The following is a 16186-nucleotide window of genomic DNA, read 5'->3' as shown; positions in this document are numbered from 1 at the left end:
TGGCCCCTGGAAGACCTCGAGACTGGGGAATGGGCGCTCCCACCTCTCCCAAGAACCCCCAGCTCAGCTGGCTCCGGAGTTGAGGCGCGGGGGCAGTGAGGGTGCCTATCGGATTCCGCCCTCGGCGCGACAGGCGGCCCCGCGCCCAGGTAGGGGTGGGGAGGAATCGGGTGGCGCTGCCCCGGATTGTTCCCGGCTTAGGAGAGCGGTCCCTGGGCACTGATCTGCCCCTTTCCTTGGTCTCCCCGAGTCGACCTGCAGAACTGGGGGGTCCCGATCTTCTTCCCACGGTGGGGTGCTCCCGAGAGAGGGGGGCCCCGGGGCAGTGAGGGCGTCCCGTTCCCTCTCCCGGGCGGGGGCGGGGGCGGAGCCTAGCTGCCGGTGGGGACCCCCCCCCAGGGGAGGGGCTCCGGGCCAACGCTGCGGGGCGTCTCCCTCGCAGTCCCGCCCGCCCCTCCGGCCGCCTCTGCCGCCGCGCGCCGCAGCAGCGCCGCCTTCCCTGCGCAGTCGGTGTCTCGGCGTCGCTGGGTGAGTGGGGGCCGCTCCAGCCGGGGCCGGGGATGCGGGGAGGGCAGCCCCGGAGTCAGGAACCCACGTCCAGGGCTCCCCAGCCCGCTCCTCCCCATGCCTCGCGGGATTCCTCCCACCCGTGGCGCCGCCAGCCCGGGACTGCCCCGGGGGAATCGCGCGGCGCTCTCCAGGGTCCTGACCGCCGAGTGGCCGGCTCCCGGGAGTCGCGCGCCGTCCGTCCCGGGCGCCCCCTCCAGGAGGGACCTCGCGCCCAGTGCGGGAAGGATGGAGGCGGGGGCTCAGGGCCGGAGCCGGGGGAGGCTTGGAGGAGATGCCAGGGCGGGTTTCTCGGATTGAGCTGTGAGATTCCTCCTATTTTGGGCACCGGGGGGTCTTTGCGGAGAAAAGGGACCCTTCTTCCAGCTGACAGAGGCCGTGCCCACAGTGGCCGAGAGGAAGGGGCACCTGGAGGAGCGCTCCTGCCCAGCGCATCGCTCTGCCCCCGCCCCGCTGACCCAGTTCCTTGGACCTTGAGGAGGGGAGTAAGGGACACGCTCCCCTGCTCAGCCCTGCGCATTTCCTCAGTCCCTTCCCACACACTTGTTCTGTGGCTCCTCAGCCTGGGGCAGAAAAGGCTGATCTAGAAAGGGTGGGCACCAACTTACAGGAACATGCATGACACACTGCTGAGGACAGACATAGGTCCCCTCACGATCCCGGGTACATTCTTCTCTTTGTGACAGGTGCATACCCGCTCAACACGCACGTAGAATTCACATGCAGACATGCACAGAAACGCACAGGCAGACAGCCTCGGTGCAGAACCCGGGACTCACATCACATGGGAGCACACACCTTCAACATGCACCCACACACATGTACACAGAGCTTCATCTACCTTCATGCACAAGAAGCCCTCTTCACCCTGTCTTACTGGTATCTTCAATCTCAGGAGCCCTCTGCACACACCCCTACATCTGTGCCTAGGACTGCCTGCCTGGCTACTCCCCTCCATAAGCTCGTCCTCAGCCCCACACTTTAATCCCTGCCCTGAGGGGACCTTTCGAGCCAGATAAAAGGTGAGTGTTGCGGGAGGTTTGGGTGGGCTGGGTAGGGCTCTCCAAGAAAAGGAGTCCTCTGCAGGTCCGGGAAGGGCTGTAGCTCCCTCTCCCGGGACCTGGTAGCACCCCGGGTATAAAAAGACAAATGAGACGGGTACCTGAAGGTCCCACGTGCCGCTGCCCATGTGAGAGGTGTCAGCATGCGGGTTGGCGTCTGATGGCATGTGTGAGACATGTGGGGTCGTGGGCTGGTGTGCCTTGATGCACAGTGTATGGGAGTTGTGCGTGGTGCCATGTGTCAGTGCGTGTGAGTTGTGGGGCAGCGGGGTTGTTGTGTGTGGTGGCATGGCGACCCATGTGTGGTATAGGATGGTAGGTGAGTGGCATAGAACCTAGCGAGAGCATTTAGTGATCTGTGTGGCATTATGTGTGTGCTGGGGACATGCACTTGCATATCATGCCTGACTTTTGTGGAGTCTGGGTACATGTGAATCATTTTGACTCACTTAACATGTATGGAGCACATGCCTACTCAGCCATGGTTCTAAGTGCTCACAAGTATTAACTAATTTAATTCCCTCAATAACCCTATGAAGTAAGGACCATTATTAAACCCACTTTGCAGCTGAGACAGAGAGTTTAAGGAAATTGTCCCAGGCACATAGCTGGTAAGAGGGAGAGCAGGGATTTGAACTCAGGTGATTGACTCTGGGGTCCAGATTAATGCCTCTTGTTGAGCATGGCTTCAGGAAGAGAACCTGACATTGTTGTGGTACAGGAGCAGCCTTGCGGGGTCAGCAGGTATCTGGGAAGCCATGAGAGGGCAGCAGGTACAAAGGAGGGCCAGAAGGTTTTCTGCACCCTTCTAGGAAACTCTGGGGGTCATCTCTACCCTCTAGTGGCCTTGTGACCTGAAGCAGATCATCTCACTTTTCTGAGCTCCGTTCTGGAAAATGGAGCTAATCCCCAGATTTCCCCTTGGGAGGGTGAAAATGTGCACTTGTGAATAGGCTTAACACGGACAGCCAGGACGGTGCCAGCGAGTGTGCGCTGGCCCCTTCCTCTTCCTCCGGGTCTGCTCTCCAGACAAGCGAGCCACAGAGCAGGGTGCAGGCTGTGTGATCTGGGGCTCACCTCTCTCTTCTTGGGTCAAACGAGAGTTTGGGGTGTTTTGTGTCTGGGGGCCCTTCTGGAGTGGTGTCAAGTGACCGAAAGGACAAAACTATTGCTCTCTGTCCCTTCACCTCCTTTGGGGGGCACCCAGGTGGGACTTGGCTCGTCTGCCATGGGCAAGCAGAACAGCAAGCTGCGGCCGGAGATGCTGCAGGATCTGCGGGAGAACACGGAGTTCTCGGAGCTGGAGCTGCAGGAGTGGTACAAGGGCTTCCTCAAGGACTGCCCCACTGGCATCCTCAACGTCGACGAGTTCAAGAAGATCTACGCCAACTTCTTCCCCTATGGCGACGCCTCCAAGTTCGCCGAGCACGTCTTCCGCACTTTTGACACCAACAGCGACGGCACCATCGACTTCCGGGAGTTCATCATCGCTCTGAGCGTGACCTCGCGTGGCCGCCTGGAGCAGAAGCTCATGTGGGCCTTCAGCATGTACGACCTGGACGGGAACGGCTACATCAGCCGGGAGGAAATGCTGGAGATCGTGCAGGTGGGCCGCTACAGCCACCGGCTGCCCAGCCCCAGGCTCCGACGCCCTCTTTAACCTCTTAGCACACCTGGTCGGCAAGTAGTGGCAGGGCTCTGCTTCCCATCCCACTCCCAAATCCTTTAGAAGGAAATGATTTTCCAAAGAAAAGCCGAAAGCTAAAACTTACTGTGGAGTTAGAGGCAGGAGGGTCAGGAGTTCAAAGCCAGCTTTGGCTGCCAAATGGGTTTGAGGCCAGCCTAGACAATAGGAAACTCTCTCTGCTCCCCTACCAACCCAACAATAACAAAGGAAAGAAAGAAAAGCTGAGGAAGTTCCCATGCATCCTTAGCCCACATTCACCAGCTAGAGTTTCCAGGCATTGCTTATCCCTGCCTGTGTGCTATGCTTTCGGGTTGTTCTCAGCGTTGACCCTTTACCCCTCAGGTAAAGGATGCATTTCCTAAGAATAAGAGATTCTCTTACATAACCTACAGCACAACTATCCAAGTCAAGGCATTTGACATAGAAACAATGTGGTTCTAATATACAGATCCTATGCCATTGTCCACTCTCTTCAGAATGTTCTCTGTAGCATTTTTTTTTTCTGTCCTGGTCTGAGATCCTACATTGAATTTTGTTGTCCTATTTTGTTAATCATATTTATTTAGAGATAGGGTCTCACTGTGTAGCTCTGGCTGGCCTGGAACTCACTTTGTAGTCCAGGATGGTCTCCAGCTCACAGAGACCTGCCTGCCTCTGCATCCCCAGTGCTGGGATTAAAGGCGTACCACTATGACCATCTTTGTTATTTTGGTTTAATTTGGAATAGTTCCTCATCTTGCTGTTTCTGATTTAGACAAGTTATATTTGGTTTGGTTTGGTTGGAGACAGGTCTCTCTATGTAGCTCAGACTGACTTTGAACTCATGATCCTCCTGCCTTAGCCCCTGAGCCACAGGGTCACAGGTGTGTGTCTCCATGCCCAGTTATGCCCATTCTTCATTCATTCTTCATTCATTCATTCATTCACTCACTCATTCATCTGTTTGCATTGTTCAGATCAAATGCAGATTTTGTGCTTGTTAGGGATCCTCATCCCCAGCCCACAAGTACTGTTTTATTGATCCTCATTTACTGAGGAGGAAACATGCTTCAGAAGAAGGCACTTGCTGGAGACCTCACAGCCTGTGGGTGGGCCACCTGGCTCTAATGTTCACAGGCCATCTGGATACCCGACCGTCTCCTTACTAATTGACAGAAGCGCCACCAGAGCCAGTACTGCATGAGGTACTTAGACCCCCGAGCTGAGCGCATCATCAGGCAGGCAGAGTAACTTGCTTCATGTCTAGAAGTGGGACTGAGCCCAGGCTGGCCACCCTCCAAGAGGCCTTCCTTTTGTGAAGGCTCTGAGCTTCTGTGCAGGAGACGAGGCTTCCAGTTCTGGGCTGGCTTTAGCTCTTAGGTTGATCATCTACAAAACTGGAGCGAGGCAAGGATGCTGGTTGATGAGGCGATTTAGAGACTTGTCATGCATGTCTTTTCTTAGTACAAATTTAAGTATGAAACACATTAGACTTATTTCAAAAAAACCAGTCCCTCAGCATTGAAGGCGGTCAGTGCTAGATTTAATTTTATCCACCCTGCTCCTTGCCCACTTTAAACATTCATTTTTAGACAGGGTCTCTCTCTCTGTGTAGCCCTGGCTGGCTTTTAAACAGTTTTTATTATATTTATTTATTTGTGTGTGGGGGTAGCATGCTCATGCCATAGCACACATGGGGAGGTCAGAGGAAAACTTTTGGGAATCGATTCTCTTCTTCCATGTGCAGATCACAGGGATCGAACTAAGGTTGTCAGCTTTGGCAGCAAGTACCTTTACCTGTTGAGTCATAGCAGAAAGCCGTCTACCGGCTGGCAAGAGCCGCACTGCTCCTCTGAGCCTTTGCAGCATTTTTTTTTTTTTTTTTGCCAGCAATGTGTGATGATGTATGTGGGGGTGTCAAACCCCTACTTCCAAAAGCTCTCACAGAGATCAAGAGGGATGGTTGCTCTAATGAGGGCTTTGTAGGTGCTTGGTCCTCAGCGAATGTTAGTGACTGTCAGTCATTCTTTCTCCATACATCTTCTGCGCTGGCCACAGTGGCCTTGTAAGCATCCCCAAGACGTGTCTTGAGAAGAGCTGCCACATAGCTTTGCATGAGGCCCCCTTCCTGCATCCCTGCATCCTTCCCTTCCAGCCCCCTGCTTCAATGGACTGATATCTGCTCCAATTCATCCAACCCACCGGCTCCCTCTCTTGCTGAGGATGTGGATCTCAGCCTCTCGCTTGAATGGAATGGCTGCCTTGGGAAGTGATGTGTTCCCTATGCCAATAGCTTGTTGCTTCAGTGTTTGTCCCAGAAACCTGTGAACCACAAACTCCTCGTTGGAGGCAGGATGATGGGGAACTCTGGGGTTCCCTGCTGGAAAGGTCATTTAGAGATCTGATGGAGACCCACGAATTCAGAGAGATGCTCATATTTTCCCACTTGTACACTGGTAAATCTCAGCCTGGCCGAAGCCACCACACTCAGCGCAGTGGTTAAGCTAGCCCATTCCTTAAGGACCCCTGACCTTCTTCCACCGGCTTCTGCCCTCTAGACCCGGACTTCCTCTATGACAGTCCCGAGGCTGCAGACAGAGCTCTGTGAGCCCCAGGGCCTGATTAATGACAAGTAGGCTCCAGTGAAACTCTGGGCGAGCAATCCAGACTTAATCTAATTAATCTAATCTAATTAATTAATTAGAAGGATTGTCACGAGGAGAATGGCCACTCTCTAAGTCACTGTCAGTTTCCCATCCCAGCCCTACCCTGGCTGGTGGCACAGTGGCAGGGAAGAGGCAATGTGCTTCTTGGGGCCCCCACTCCGGTAGGCAAGATTAAGGCACAGGCCACGTCGATGAGGTCAGTGACAGGTATATAAAAGTAACATCTGGGAGTCCAGAGGACTGAAAAACCAGAGGACACATACATGAATAATGACAATCGAAGCTGCTGGTTAGTGATCACTTACACCACACAGCCACGGTTCTACTTTTCTACCTCATTTAATCCTCTAGAGCGGTGGTTCTCAACCTGTGGGTTGCGACCCTTTGGGAGGGGGTGTCATTGAGTGAGTCTTTCACAGATGTCTTCTAAGACCATCAGAAAACATTTACATTACAAAAAGATTTACATTACAATTCACAACAGCAGTAAAGTTACAGTTATGAAGTAGCAACAAGAATAACTCTTTGGTTGGGGGGGTCACCACAACACGAGGAACTGTACTAAAGGGTCGCAGCATCAGGAAGGCTGAGAACCGCTGTGCTGGACAACCTTGAGGAGAGAGACACAATACTCCATTTTACAGAGGGAGACTGAGGTTCACAGAGGCTGAATTCTTATCCAAGGGTACACAGCAAGTGCAGAACGGACCAGGCTGTCACTCCAGAGCGCCTGCTGTCCATCACTCCAACTGCCCAAGCATCCACTTAGCACATAAGAGGGAGCAAGCCCTGATCTAGTACCTTCCATCAATTCCCTTCCCAAACCTTGGTTTCTTATCCAGGAAAAAGGGAGATTTTGATACCTGCTTTTCTGAGCTGATGTACAGTTTAGAAATCCTGCATGTATGCCAGGTACCGAGGCATACATATCTGGTCTCAGGAGGCAGAGCTGGGGGGGGGGGTCCCTGAGTTTGAGGCCAGCCTGGTCTACAGAGTGAGTTCTAGGACAGCCAGGACTATGTAGAGAAATCCTGCCTCAAAAAACAAAACAAGTCAACCAAACAAAAACAAAACAAGAAAAGAAAGAAAGAAACCAAAACGAAACTCCTGCATGTAGAACCTGGCACATAGTGCTTGCGTGATAAATGGTAGCTCCTATTATTCCAGCCAGAGTCTGGGAATGCTAAGGAATCTGAAAGGCCCAGGAGTGTTCAGTTGCGGCAGAATTACCCCTCCAGCGAGGCCTGGTGGTGGCAAGGCCAGCATTAGACAGCTTGCGAAGTATCTTGAATGCCAAAAGCAAATGGTTTGGACTTGGTACCGAGAGTGGTGGGAGGTGACCATGGCCTTGAAACAGGGAGTTCCCTGCCGTGTGTCAAGGCACTGTACTGGGAATCTTAGAAGTAGCTGGCGTCACTGTTCTTATCTGAATGGTGGGAAGTTGGCACAATCCTCTAAGGAGTTAATAGCTTCCTGAGAGGTGTCCTCGAAGGAAAAGCCCAGGAGGCTCTGTGCAGCCGATGTGCCCTGACCCCAGCTGGATCAGGGACGAGCTTGCTAGGAAAGCATTGTAGACTGAACCCCGAGGAAGAGTGGGAGGCAGCATCCTTAAGGAACTGGTGCGCTGTGGGCCTAGAGGGAGGTCTGTGTGTGCTGGGAGCGTGGGGGCGGCCTGCTGGTTTAGGGACGTAGTGGAGATTTGTATTTGGGAAGAGCGGTCAGAGGCAGCGTGTGGAACAAATCTGAAGGAAAGAGGCTAGACCAGAGTAGTCAGAGACAAAGCTGGACGGAAGCGGGTGGGGAGGGTTATGGCACGGGGAAGAAAGGAAGTTTCTGGGAGGAAGCTTCACTCCGGAAAAAAGTTGGAAGTTTGAGGTGACTGGTCTTTGAGCTCCAGGGAGCAGAAACATAGCCCATCCCACAGGCCGAGCACTACATGCTCTGAACATTTAGCTCAGAAACTCCTTCGTGTTGCCTCTGGAGCACCTACCTACACGTGGCAGCTGCCACCCTCAGCCCAGCAGAGCTCAGGCTGTCCCTGGCCGGGTGGCAGGTGCTCATTTGCATTCGTTTGCATAATGTTCCCGCCCCTTCGGAGTCCCAGCTTGCCTTGAAGTTCTGCGCCCCCTGCCGGCCACAGACCGCAGCGCAGCCCAGTGTCATCTCCCCAGTTCAGCGCCCCCTGCCGGTCACTGGATGAGAGCGCTAACTCAGCCCTTATCCTCAAACGTACACCCTGGCGTTCTAGGCACTTTGGTATCTGGGCTACGATATCCTCCAACATCTCTCTTGACTCTGTGCACCCCCAAATTATTGGCATCCACCTGGAGCTTGCAGGTTGCAGTGTCTTTGTTCATCTCTATCAGCAATTCCTATCTGGCCCTCCAAGGGACCCGGCCCAGCGCACTCTTCAGTTACCCCTCTTCTAGAAGGCCTTTTCCAGACTTTCCTTCCCTCCTCCATGGCCAGAGGAGCACGACCTTGCAATGTTCACAGACAGAGATCGGGATGGGGGCTTAAGTCAGCTCTTCTCACTCCCTGATGCTCTCTCCGCTCCCGACCCTGACCCCCCCCCCCCCATAGGCCATTTACAAGATGGTTTCGTCCGTGATGAAGATGCCTGAGGACGAATCGACCCCGGAAAAGAGGACTGAGAAAATCTTCCGCCAAATGGACACAAACAATGACGGTGAGTGTCGGGGATGGGCGGCTTCCCTTCTTCCCTCTCCCGCACCACCTGCCTGGCTCCATGGCCGCCTTCTCCTCCTCACCAACAGCTCTCCCTTTCGCCCCGCAGGCAAGCTGTCACTGGAGGAGTTCATCCGCGGGGCCAAAAGCGACCCATCGATCGTGCGCCTGCTGCAGTGCGACCCCAGCAGCGCCTCCCAGTTCTGAGCTGGGAGGAACCAGCTCGCTGCCTCCCTGCCTTCACCGGCCCTCCGGCCCTCCGCTTCCTCTCCCTCGTGTCTATCCAGGCTGGGGGCCAGACTGGGGACCCCCTTCTGGGGTCTGCACTGTGTGTGTGGGGGCTCTGGAGAAGCGAACCCTGCAAGGAAGGGGCTTAGCAAGACAGCCGTTAGCATCCACGGCCCTAGAGACAGAATCTCCCTTAGTGGGACCGAGATGACTCTGGTTTGGTCTGTCCCCGTTTTGTATTCGTTATTCAGACAGCTGGATCACTTTCCACCCACCCACAGCCCCGAGGCCCTTCCACAACGCGGGGGTGGGGGGGGGGAGGTTCCCCTCGAGTGGCCCTCAGCCTGGAGGGAGGTGGGGAGGGTGAAGAGTCTTTTGGTTTGTTGGGGAGACATGGAGGATTCCTGGGCTGTGGGGCTTTGAGGAAATTCCCTGATCTACTTCCCTGCAGAAGAACGGTTCCTGTCCCTGCTCTTGCTGACTGGAGGCCATGGTTAAAAAAAAGGTCTCCCAGGATTCCAATTGGGGGTCCCCAAACCCAGCCTGCCTCTTAGCATTTGAATGACCACAGATTATTCTGTATTTCACCCTCCCTCCCTCACACACGCAGGCCACACACACACACACACACACACACACACACACACACACACACACGGGCAGAGTCCCTCCACAGCATTCTGTGTGGGAAAGAAGCGCAGGCCCCTGGCAAAGCCCCCACCTCCCTCTGCATGCAGCACACGGAGCATCTCTGTTCTTTTTAATAACTTCAAAATAAAGTCTTGTTTCAGTGCGGAGTGCCGGGTGGCCAGGGAGAACATTCAAAGCCTTCTCCCAGGTCCCCAGGGGTCCACTGAGCCCTCTTTGGCCTGTTCTGGGGGATCCTGGATCCACCTAGGCTTCCATGGCTCCCTGGGCACTGGTCAGTGCAGGCTTTAGCACACGTCCAGGCTTGGTCATATGCTTCAGTAGCCGCGGCTCCTCAAGGTGTCAGATGGTCAGCTGCACAGAGCTGGTGCAGCTCAGTAAGTCATGGCCGTCCAGGGGCTCTGGGTTTGTTTGCATCTGCAGACACAGAAACCTGTTTGTTTCACTGGGTCTAGACTGCACTCTCTATCTCCAGGACATCCCCAAACTGGAGGCAGGGAGGACTAGGGGCTTCTGGGGCATGGGAGAGGACATCACTATCACTCAAGACAGGCCAGACCCCCGAGTGTCTCCTGTTTAAGCACCCCAAACTCTTGCTTCCCAAGAGTGGGAGAGCCAGACACAGCTGTGTGACTTAGCTGGCAGATCTGGTCTCTCTGGACTTGGGAGCCCTTTGGTGGTGGTGAGCAAACTTTTGCTCCGGTTATCTGAGGCCCTCTTCAGAGGCGGGTGGAGCTGACCAGCCAGGGATCCCAGCAGTGACTTCCCAGGACTATGGAGGGGACTCACCGTGTGGTGGCAGCTTTTCCCCCACCAGGGCCTCAGTTCCAGCAGCCGATGCACGAGCTGGGCGCAGCGCACAGCAGACACGCTCTCCGCCACACAGAACATGAGAGAGATGGCCCAGAGGCACAGGCTAGAGCTCTGAGGGGACAGAGGCCCAAGCATCTACTTAGGGGTGCAGGGGGATTCCAAGAGCCCTTCCCAGCCCCCTCCCAAGGCTGAGGCACTCACGTAAATTCGAGTAGGGTCAAAAGGACAGTCAGGTGCCAGTGTTGGGAGTTCAGGGCTGTCATAAGTACAGGCTGCCAGTAGTGCCCGGCCCTGGGTGGCAAAAGTCACCGCGATGGAGGCCAGGAGTCCAAGGGCGCAGGCCAGAGAGAGGAGCGCACAGGCCACACTCAAGCTAAACACGGTCCAGCGCTAGGTATGGAGAGCACTGGTCAGTGCTTGGCCCCAAGGGGGCTACTGACCCAGCCCACAGTCCCACCTGAGGAAGTGCCACATACCAAGGGGGTGCTGGGGAGGTAGCGGGACAAGATGACAGCAGCAATTCCCGAGATGATGACCTGTGGGGAAGTGTGAATCAGCCCGGACGGTAATGCTGGAGCAGAGAGCTCGCGGGGTTAGACCCACACTCGGATAAAGATCCACCGAGGTCTTCCTTATTACTAGAGTCCTCACTCCCACCCTGTGCTTCAGAGGGGCTTTGCCTCCCGATCATCACTCACTGCCTACAACCTTCCAGGGCTCCCCACTGTCTAAAGTTGTGCATCTCAGACAGGGTCCTGTGCAGCCTGTTTGCAGGTACATGCCAGGGGCTAGGCCTTGGGACGCACGAGACATCACTCCTTAGGATGGAAAAGACTTTGGTAGAAACCCATTCCACTAACAAGGAACTAAAATCAAAATGATATTAAACCAGGAGTCGGGCATAGTGACGTGCCTATATTCCCAGCACCGAGGAGGGTGGACTGTGGCAAGTTCAAAGCCAGCCTGGTTTACATCGAAAGTCCCAGCTCACCTAGGACTGTGTAGTGAAGTGTAGTGAGTTGTTCAGCAGCCATATGAGGTGGGCATGGAAGGAGGCCAGCCCAGGGTCACCATCTTAGACAGACAGGACACATTATGAACAGGACTCAGAATCTCTAAGAGGGGGTTGAGGATGGAACTTGGGAATAGAACGCTTGCCTAGCATCTGTGAAGTCCGGATTCAATCTCCAGTACCACAAAAGACAAAGAACCCCCCAGGAGCATCTGAAGTTATCCCGAGCTCTTGATGACCTATTCCTGGCCCTCTCTAGTCTACCCTGGGCCACTGTCTTCCCTCATAACATTGGATATGGGCACCCAATCATAACTGTTTGCTGCTACCCACAGACCATCCCCTCCAAGAACACCCTTCCTGCTCCTGCATCCTAATGCCCCTCGACCCCCAGAGACAGGACCTCCACTGTTCAGCCCAGTGGCTGCTCTCCCCGGATCACTAGCTCCATTTATCCTATCTACCTTGATAAGTTCACTCTCTGTAACGGACACCTATGGCGGTAATGTTAATTCACTGTGCAGCCACAACAAAGTGCCTCAACGTCTCTGGGCTCAGTCCTCTCTGCAGGATGACCTCACAGGAAGGCATCCCATCAGCAGGAAGTGGGGTGAACCCCCCAGGTATGGGCAGCTGAGGATTTCCTGGGGAAAGGAAAGCCATAGTGAAGCGGTCCAGCCCAGAGCCTCCTGACCCTGGGCTGGCCACCTTCTGTGGCTTCTTCATATGGCTGCTGAGCAAAACAGACACTGATTGGGACATAGGACAGGACTGTTCCTGCTGTTTGTTGGAGCATCTACAGGTCAGAGCCTGGATTACCACGCCCAGAGGCCAGCAGGCAGAGACCAGCATACAGAGAGAAATCCCTTAGCCGGGAGTCAGCAGGTCTCCCAGAGTTGAGATTATCCTCAAGTCTGCAGCTGCCTTAGCTGACATGCAGAGAAGAGGTTTATAAACGAGGCTCTTTCGTTATGCGTCCATCAAAGGGGCAGGTGTCCAGGTATCATATTCTAGCGCTAAACTCCCACCTAATTATTTGGCTCAGTGTCTCTAGAGCAGATCTCAGCCGTTCCCAGCTCCAGATATTTGCACCTGCCACAGTTGGAACATGGAATGCCACCCTGGCATGCCTTTCTGCCTGCTAGCCCCAACATGCCATATGCCTGGGTTGATAATTACAGTCCATTGGAAACTCCTACTCATCCATTAATACCCAGCTCAGAGGTCTCCACTTCCCTGAAACCTTTTTGGATCCTCCCTAGCTAAGTGGATGTTCATTCCTACTCTATCACCACTCCGTGAATATTTGTCACAGCCGTTCACTCTAGCCGTGTGCCAGGCCCTAAGTTAAACACCTTCTGTGGATGACCTCGGCTACCCACTAGGAACCTTTGCAGTCCGGGTACACTCTCACCACCCCATTTTACAGAACTGAGGCAGAGAGAGTCTGCGTGCCTGCCCAGTTGGTAGACGGTTACTAGGGTTAGTGCTTGGGACTCTGGTTGAGACCCAGTCCCTCCCTCCTGATGGCCTCCCGGCCTGGCCGTACCACAATGGCAGAGGTGACGGAGAGGATGTCCACCACGCAGTACTGTAGAACCACGGCGTCACTGGCCGCAGCCACGAAGCGCAGCATGGTGCCGTGGAGTACAGCTGCTGTAATGAAGCTGACGTGACCCAGCACTACCAGCACCAGCCCGGTCTTCATCAGCACCTTCCGGAACTCACCCACATTCAGGCCACCTGTGGGGACACATGTCGGGGTCACAGTGAGGCTCTTCCTGCCGGGCCGAGGAGAAAGCCCAGGCTTTGGGTCATCCGAGATCCCTGTTTCTTTGTCTCTAAAACTTCACAGTTGGTTTTTGAAAGTCCTCGGATTCTAAGGTTGGAAAAACACACAGGTGGCACACAAAGCTGTCCCTGTTAACTGCTGAATTGTGACTAGCAGGGATCCAACAGGATCCTCCCACTGAGCCACTCATTCATTCATTCATTGATTCATTCATTCATTCATTCATCTGTCCCATACATAGAAGTTTCCTGGGTGCCTGCTTCGTACCAGACACTGGGGTGCCTACAAGTCCAACAGGTGCTGTCCAGGCCTCAAGGAGCCCACAGTGTAATGGGAAGGAGACAGGCCCTGCTCAGTAGGCAGTCCAGGAGTGGAGACTGGTACCCATGGTACTTAACACACAGCTGCTGAACGAAACCTGTTGAGAGCCGTGAAGTCTCCACCTCTCTCCTGGAGAGGAAAAGAGACCTTGTCTCTCAGTGTGGACAAGGTCCACGGGTGGACGGGAAAGTCCCTGGGGACTCTCAGTGCAGGGGCTGCTAAATGGAGGCTGGGACCAGAAGGGAGATTGGCAACAAATACAATTTCTGAGTGGCCAAGTGCCAAGTTCTACCACATCCGAAGAGCAGGAAGCCCCTCCTCCCGCTCCGAGCTGCTCTCTACCACACCTCCCACTGCTGCTAACCCTGCCTCACGGCTGCCTAGACCCTCAGTTTAGCCAGCTCTGTGAAACAGGAGTGTGGTAGACCCTCCCAACCAAGCAGAGCCTTCCCAATGGCTCTGACTTTGGGATCCCTGCTAAACCTCAGTTTCCCCACAGTGGAAGAGAGGTTTGACCTTGTTCCCTATATGTTGCTGAATGAAAGCAAGAAACGGATGTGGGAAGAATCGTTAAGCTGGACGTTCTCTGGGCAATTGATTGCAGGAGGCCTGGGGTGGTGGCTCATAATCCTCGTATTCAGGAGACTGAGGCAGGAGGATTCCTGCCAATTCAGGGCTAGCGGCTAGTATAAGTTACAGAGTGAGTCTCTCTCTCTCTCTCTCTCTCTCTCTCTCTCTCTCTCTATATATATATATATATATATATATATAAAATTTAATTTAATTTTTTTTTCTTCAATGATGTAGCCACTGGTAAGTTGCCTATGTTCCAGTAAAAAACTCCTTCATACTCCTGTAAGCAGCCCTAATTAAACTCAGTAGCAGAGAGAGAGAGAGAGAGAGAGAGAGAGAGAGAGAGAGAGAGAGAGAGAGAGAGAGCAATTTTAGGGAGCAAGGAGAAGCCTGTGTAGACAATCACAGACTCACCGTGGACCTGGTACCAGGCCCTCCTCCCCTCTGGGCTCTGGATTCTCCATGCACAAAACCAGGAGGGGCTGGCCTGACTGGTCTCTGAGCTCCCCGCTGGAGCTTGCAGACTCTAGGGTTGGCATAGCAGCAGAGGACAGACCAGGAACCGGAATGGCCTTGTAAAGATGAAGAGCTGGCCAAACAGGAAGAGGAATTGCAACCTTGTTCCAGGGGCCTGCCGCGTCCCACCCCATCCTCCCATTCCATCCACCCACCCACCCATCAGCCAGGAGCAACCCAGACACTCCTGGGCTTTGGCTGGGCTCAAAAACAGCACCATCTCTGGACCAAGGCTTTGGTCAAACAGGAGGCCAGGGTTGTGCCTGGGGGGTTGTCAGAAAGCCCTCGGGGCTGGTCAGAAGGCAGTTGGCTTCATTTCTCAGTTCCCATGCTGGTAGCATTGGGCAATGTGGTTGGCATTGTGCTAAGCCTTTCTTATCAGGAGCCAACTTCATCCTGGTCAAGAGGCGGGTACGACTGTCCCCATTTTACAAAGGAGAAACAAGCCGTGTGTGCTGAAGAGTGGGAACTCCTTAGACCCCAAACGGCAGGGTTTGCCCAGGGAGTGGGAGAGGGGCGAGCCAGTCTATTCTGCTGGCCATCTGAGGCCTTTCCCTCTACCCTGGATGGGTGAGAGGAGGGTACGGAAATGGGACCTTTGGCAAGGCTGGGGACCCGAAGCTCTGGACCCTGCCCGGATCCCTGTCTGCATCCCTTCTCCAGTCTGCGGGTCCGGGAGCCTGGTTTGGCCCCTTAGAAAGGAAAATAGAGGCAAGAGCTGGAGGTGCCACCAGCCACATGAAAACGAGGCTTACTCAGAGCTGTGCCTCAGTGGCACAAACCTGGAGTCCCAGCTATTTAGGAGGATGAGGCAGGAGGATCCAGAGTTCAAAATGAGAGTGAGCTAAGTACTGAGTTCCAGACTAGTCCCCGAGTAACTTCTCGGTCTTGAAACTTTGGGAATGCTGTTTAGCTCCCTGGTAGAGCACTTGCCTAGCCCGCACGGGAAAAGCAAATAAAACCTGGCCACTTGTCACCCCACCGCCATCTTACTTCTGGGGGAAACTGAGGCTGAGAGTAAAGTGACCTGCCGCAGGCCAGGACGTGAGGCAGGGAGGGATGGAGCAGGCGGCCTGGCTTCGGGTTGGGTCCCCCCAGGAATGGGTCTCCCGTGAGCCCCAGCTCACCTATGCGCAGACACATGTCGCTCCCAGCCAGTGGCCCCAGCGGGCGTCAGCGGGACCTCGCTGCCATCCTGCTCACCCGTGGCCTGCGCTCCTCTTCCCGCCGCCGCCGGAGCAGGCACCCGGCGGCCTCCCTTCCCTGCACCCCTCGGGCCGCCCAGCCCGGCGCCCCGCGCGCGCTGCCGAGGCCGGTCTGACCGGCTGGGCGACCCCGGGACTGTGCGGCTGAGTCACAGCCCCGCCCCTGCCGCCGAGCCAGGTGCCCGGCGCCAAGTCGCCCTCGTTCTCTCTCGCACGCCCATTCCACCGATGGAAATCGAGGCTCCAAAGAGTCGCCATTGCCCGTGCTTGGGGGTGGTGATGTAAGTGTGTCCGCAGCGATCATCACGACCCGAGGGGCACCTGGGCGAAAAAACCTTCAGGATGAAAGCTGAGAGAAAGCAGGGGCAGCTGTGGGTGGTGAACGCGGTGCCTAGAGGACCAGGGTCTGCCTTTAATCTACTGTGTGACT

The 16186-nt window shown here is 54.8% G+C and overlaps 2 protein-coding genes across 3 annotated transcripts; one reads left to right on the top strand and one right to left on the bottom strand.

Annotated features, from left to right (window-relative positions):
• Positions 1-1287: 1287 nt before the first annotated feature.
• Hpca (hippocalcin) lies at positions 1288-8918 on the top strand. 2 transcript variants are annotated; one of them, XM_059256138.1, is made up of 4 exons: positions 1288-1348; positions 2831-3234; positions 8544-8649; positions 8758-8918. In XM_059256138.1, the coding sequence occupies exons 1-4, from the start codon at positions 1288-1290 to the stop codon at positions 8853-8855; spliced, it is 669 nt and encodes a 222-aa protein (XP_059112121.1). In that variant the 3' UTR covers positions 8856-8918. The 2 variants fall into 2 exon arrangements, with proteins under 2 accessions (XP_059112121.1, XP_059112122.1); XM_059256139.1 differs by lacking the exon at positions 1288-1348 and having other exon boundaries at positions 2857-3016; positions 8542-8649.
• Positions 8919-9619: 701 nt separating this feature from the next.
• Tmem54 (transmembrane protein 54) lies at positions 9620-15825 on the bottom strand. The gene is made up of 6 exons (XM_059256137.1): positions 15679-15825; positions 12899-13092; positions 10814-10873; positions 10539-10727; positions 10314-10448; positions 9620-9941 (listed from the first exon to the last, which is right to left on the bottom strand). The coding sequence occupies exons 1-6, from the start codon at positions 15692-15694 to the stop codon at positions 9867-9869; spliced, it is 669 nt and encodes a 222-aa protein (XP_059112120.1). The 5' UTR covers positions 15695-15825; the 3' UTR covers positions 9620-9866.
• Positions 15826-16186: the final 361 nt, after the last annotated feature.

This window comes from Peromyscus eremicus, chromosome 2 (assembly GCF_949786415.1).
Source record: "Peromyscus eremicus chromosome 2, PerEre_H2_v1, whole genome shotgun sequence".
NCBI lineage: Eukaryota > Metazoa > Chordata > Mammalia > Rodentia > Cricetidae > Peromyscus > Peromyscus eremicus.
Note: the sequence above shows the minus strand (reverse complement) of the source record. Positions and strands in the feature narration are given on the sequence as shown.

Bases quoted from the DNA above. Each gene is read 5' to 3' on its own strand.
- Hpca (XM_059256138.1), top strand. From the start codon at position 1,288: ATGCAGACATGCACAGAAACGCACAGGCAGACAGCCTCGGTGCAGAAC. The intron at 1,349-2,830 runs CACATGGGAGCA...CTTTGGGGGGCA, and splicing joins GCAGAACCCGGGACTCACAT to CCCAGGTGGGACTTGGCTCG. The intron at 8,650-8,757 runs GTGAGTGTCGGG...TTCGCCCCGCAG, and splicing joins AATGGACACAAACAATGACG to GCAAGCTGTCACTGGAGGAG.
- Tmem54 (XM_059256137.1), bottom strand. The intron at 10,728-10,813 runs GTATGTGGCACT...CTCCATACCTAG, and splicing joins ACCTCCCCAGCACCCCCTTG to CGCTGGACCGTGTTTAGCTT. The intron at 9,942-10,313 runs GTGAGTCCCCTC...CTGTGTCTGCAG, and splicing joins GGAAAAGCTGCCACCACACG to ATGCAAACAAACCCAGAGCC.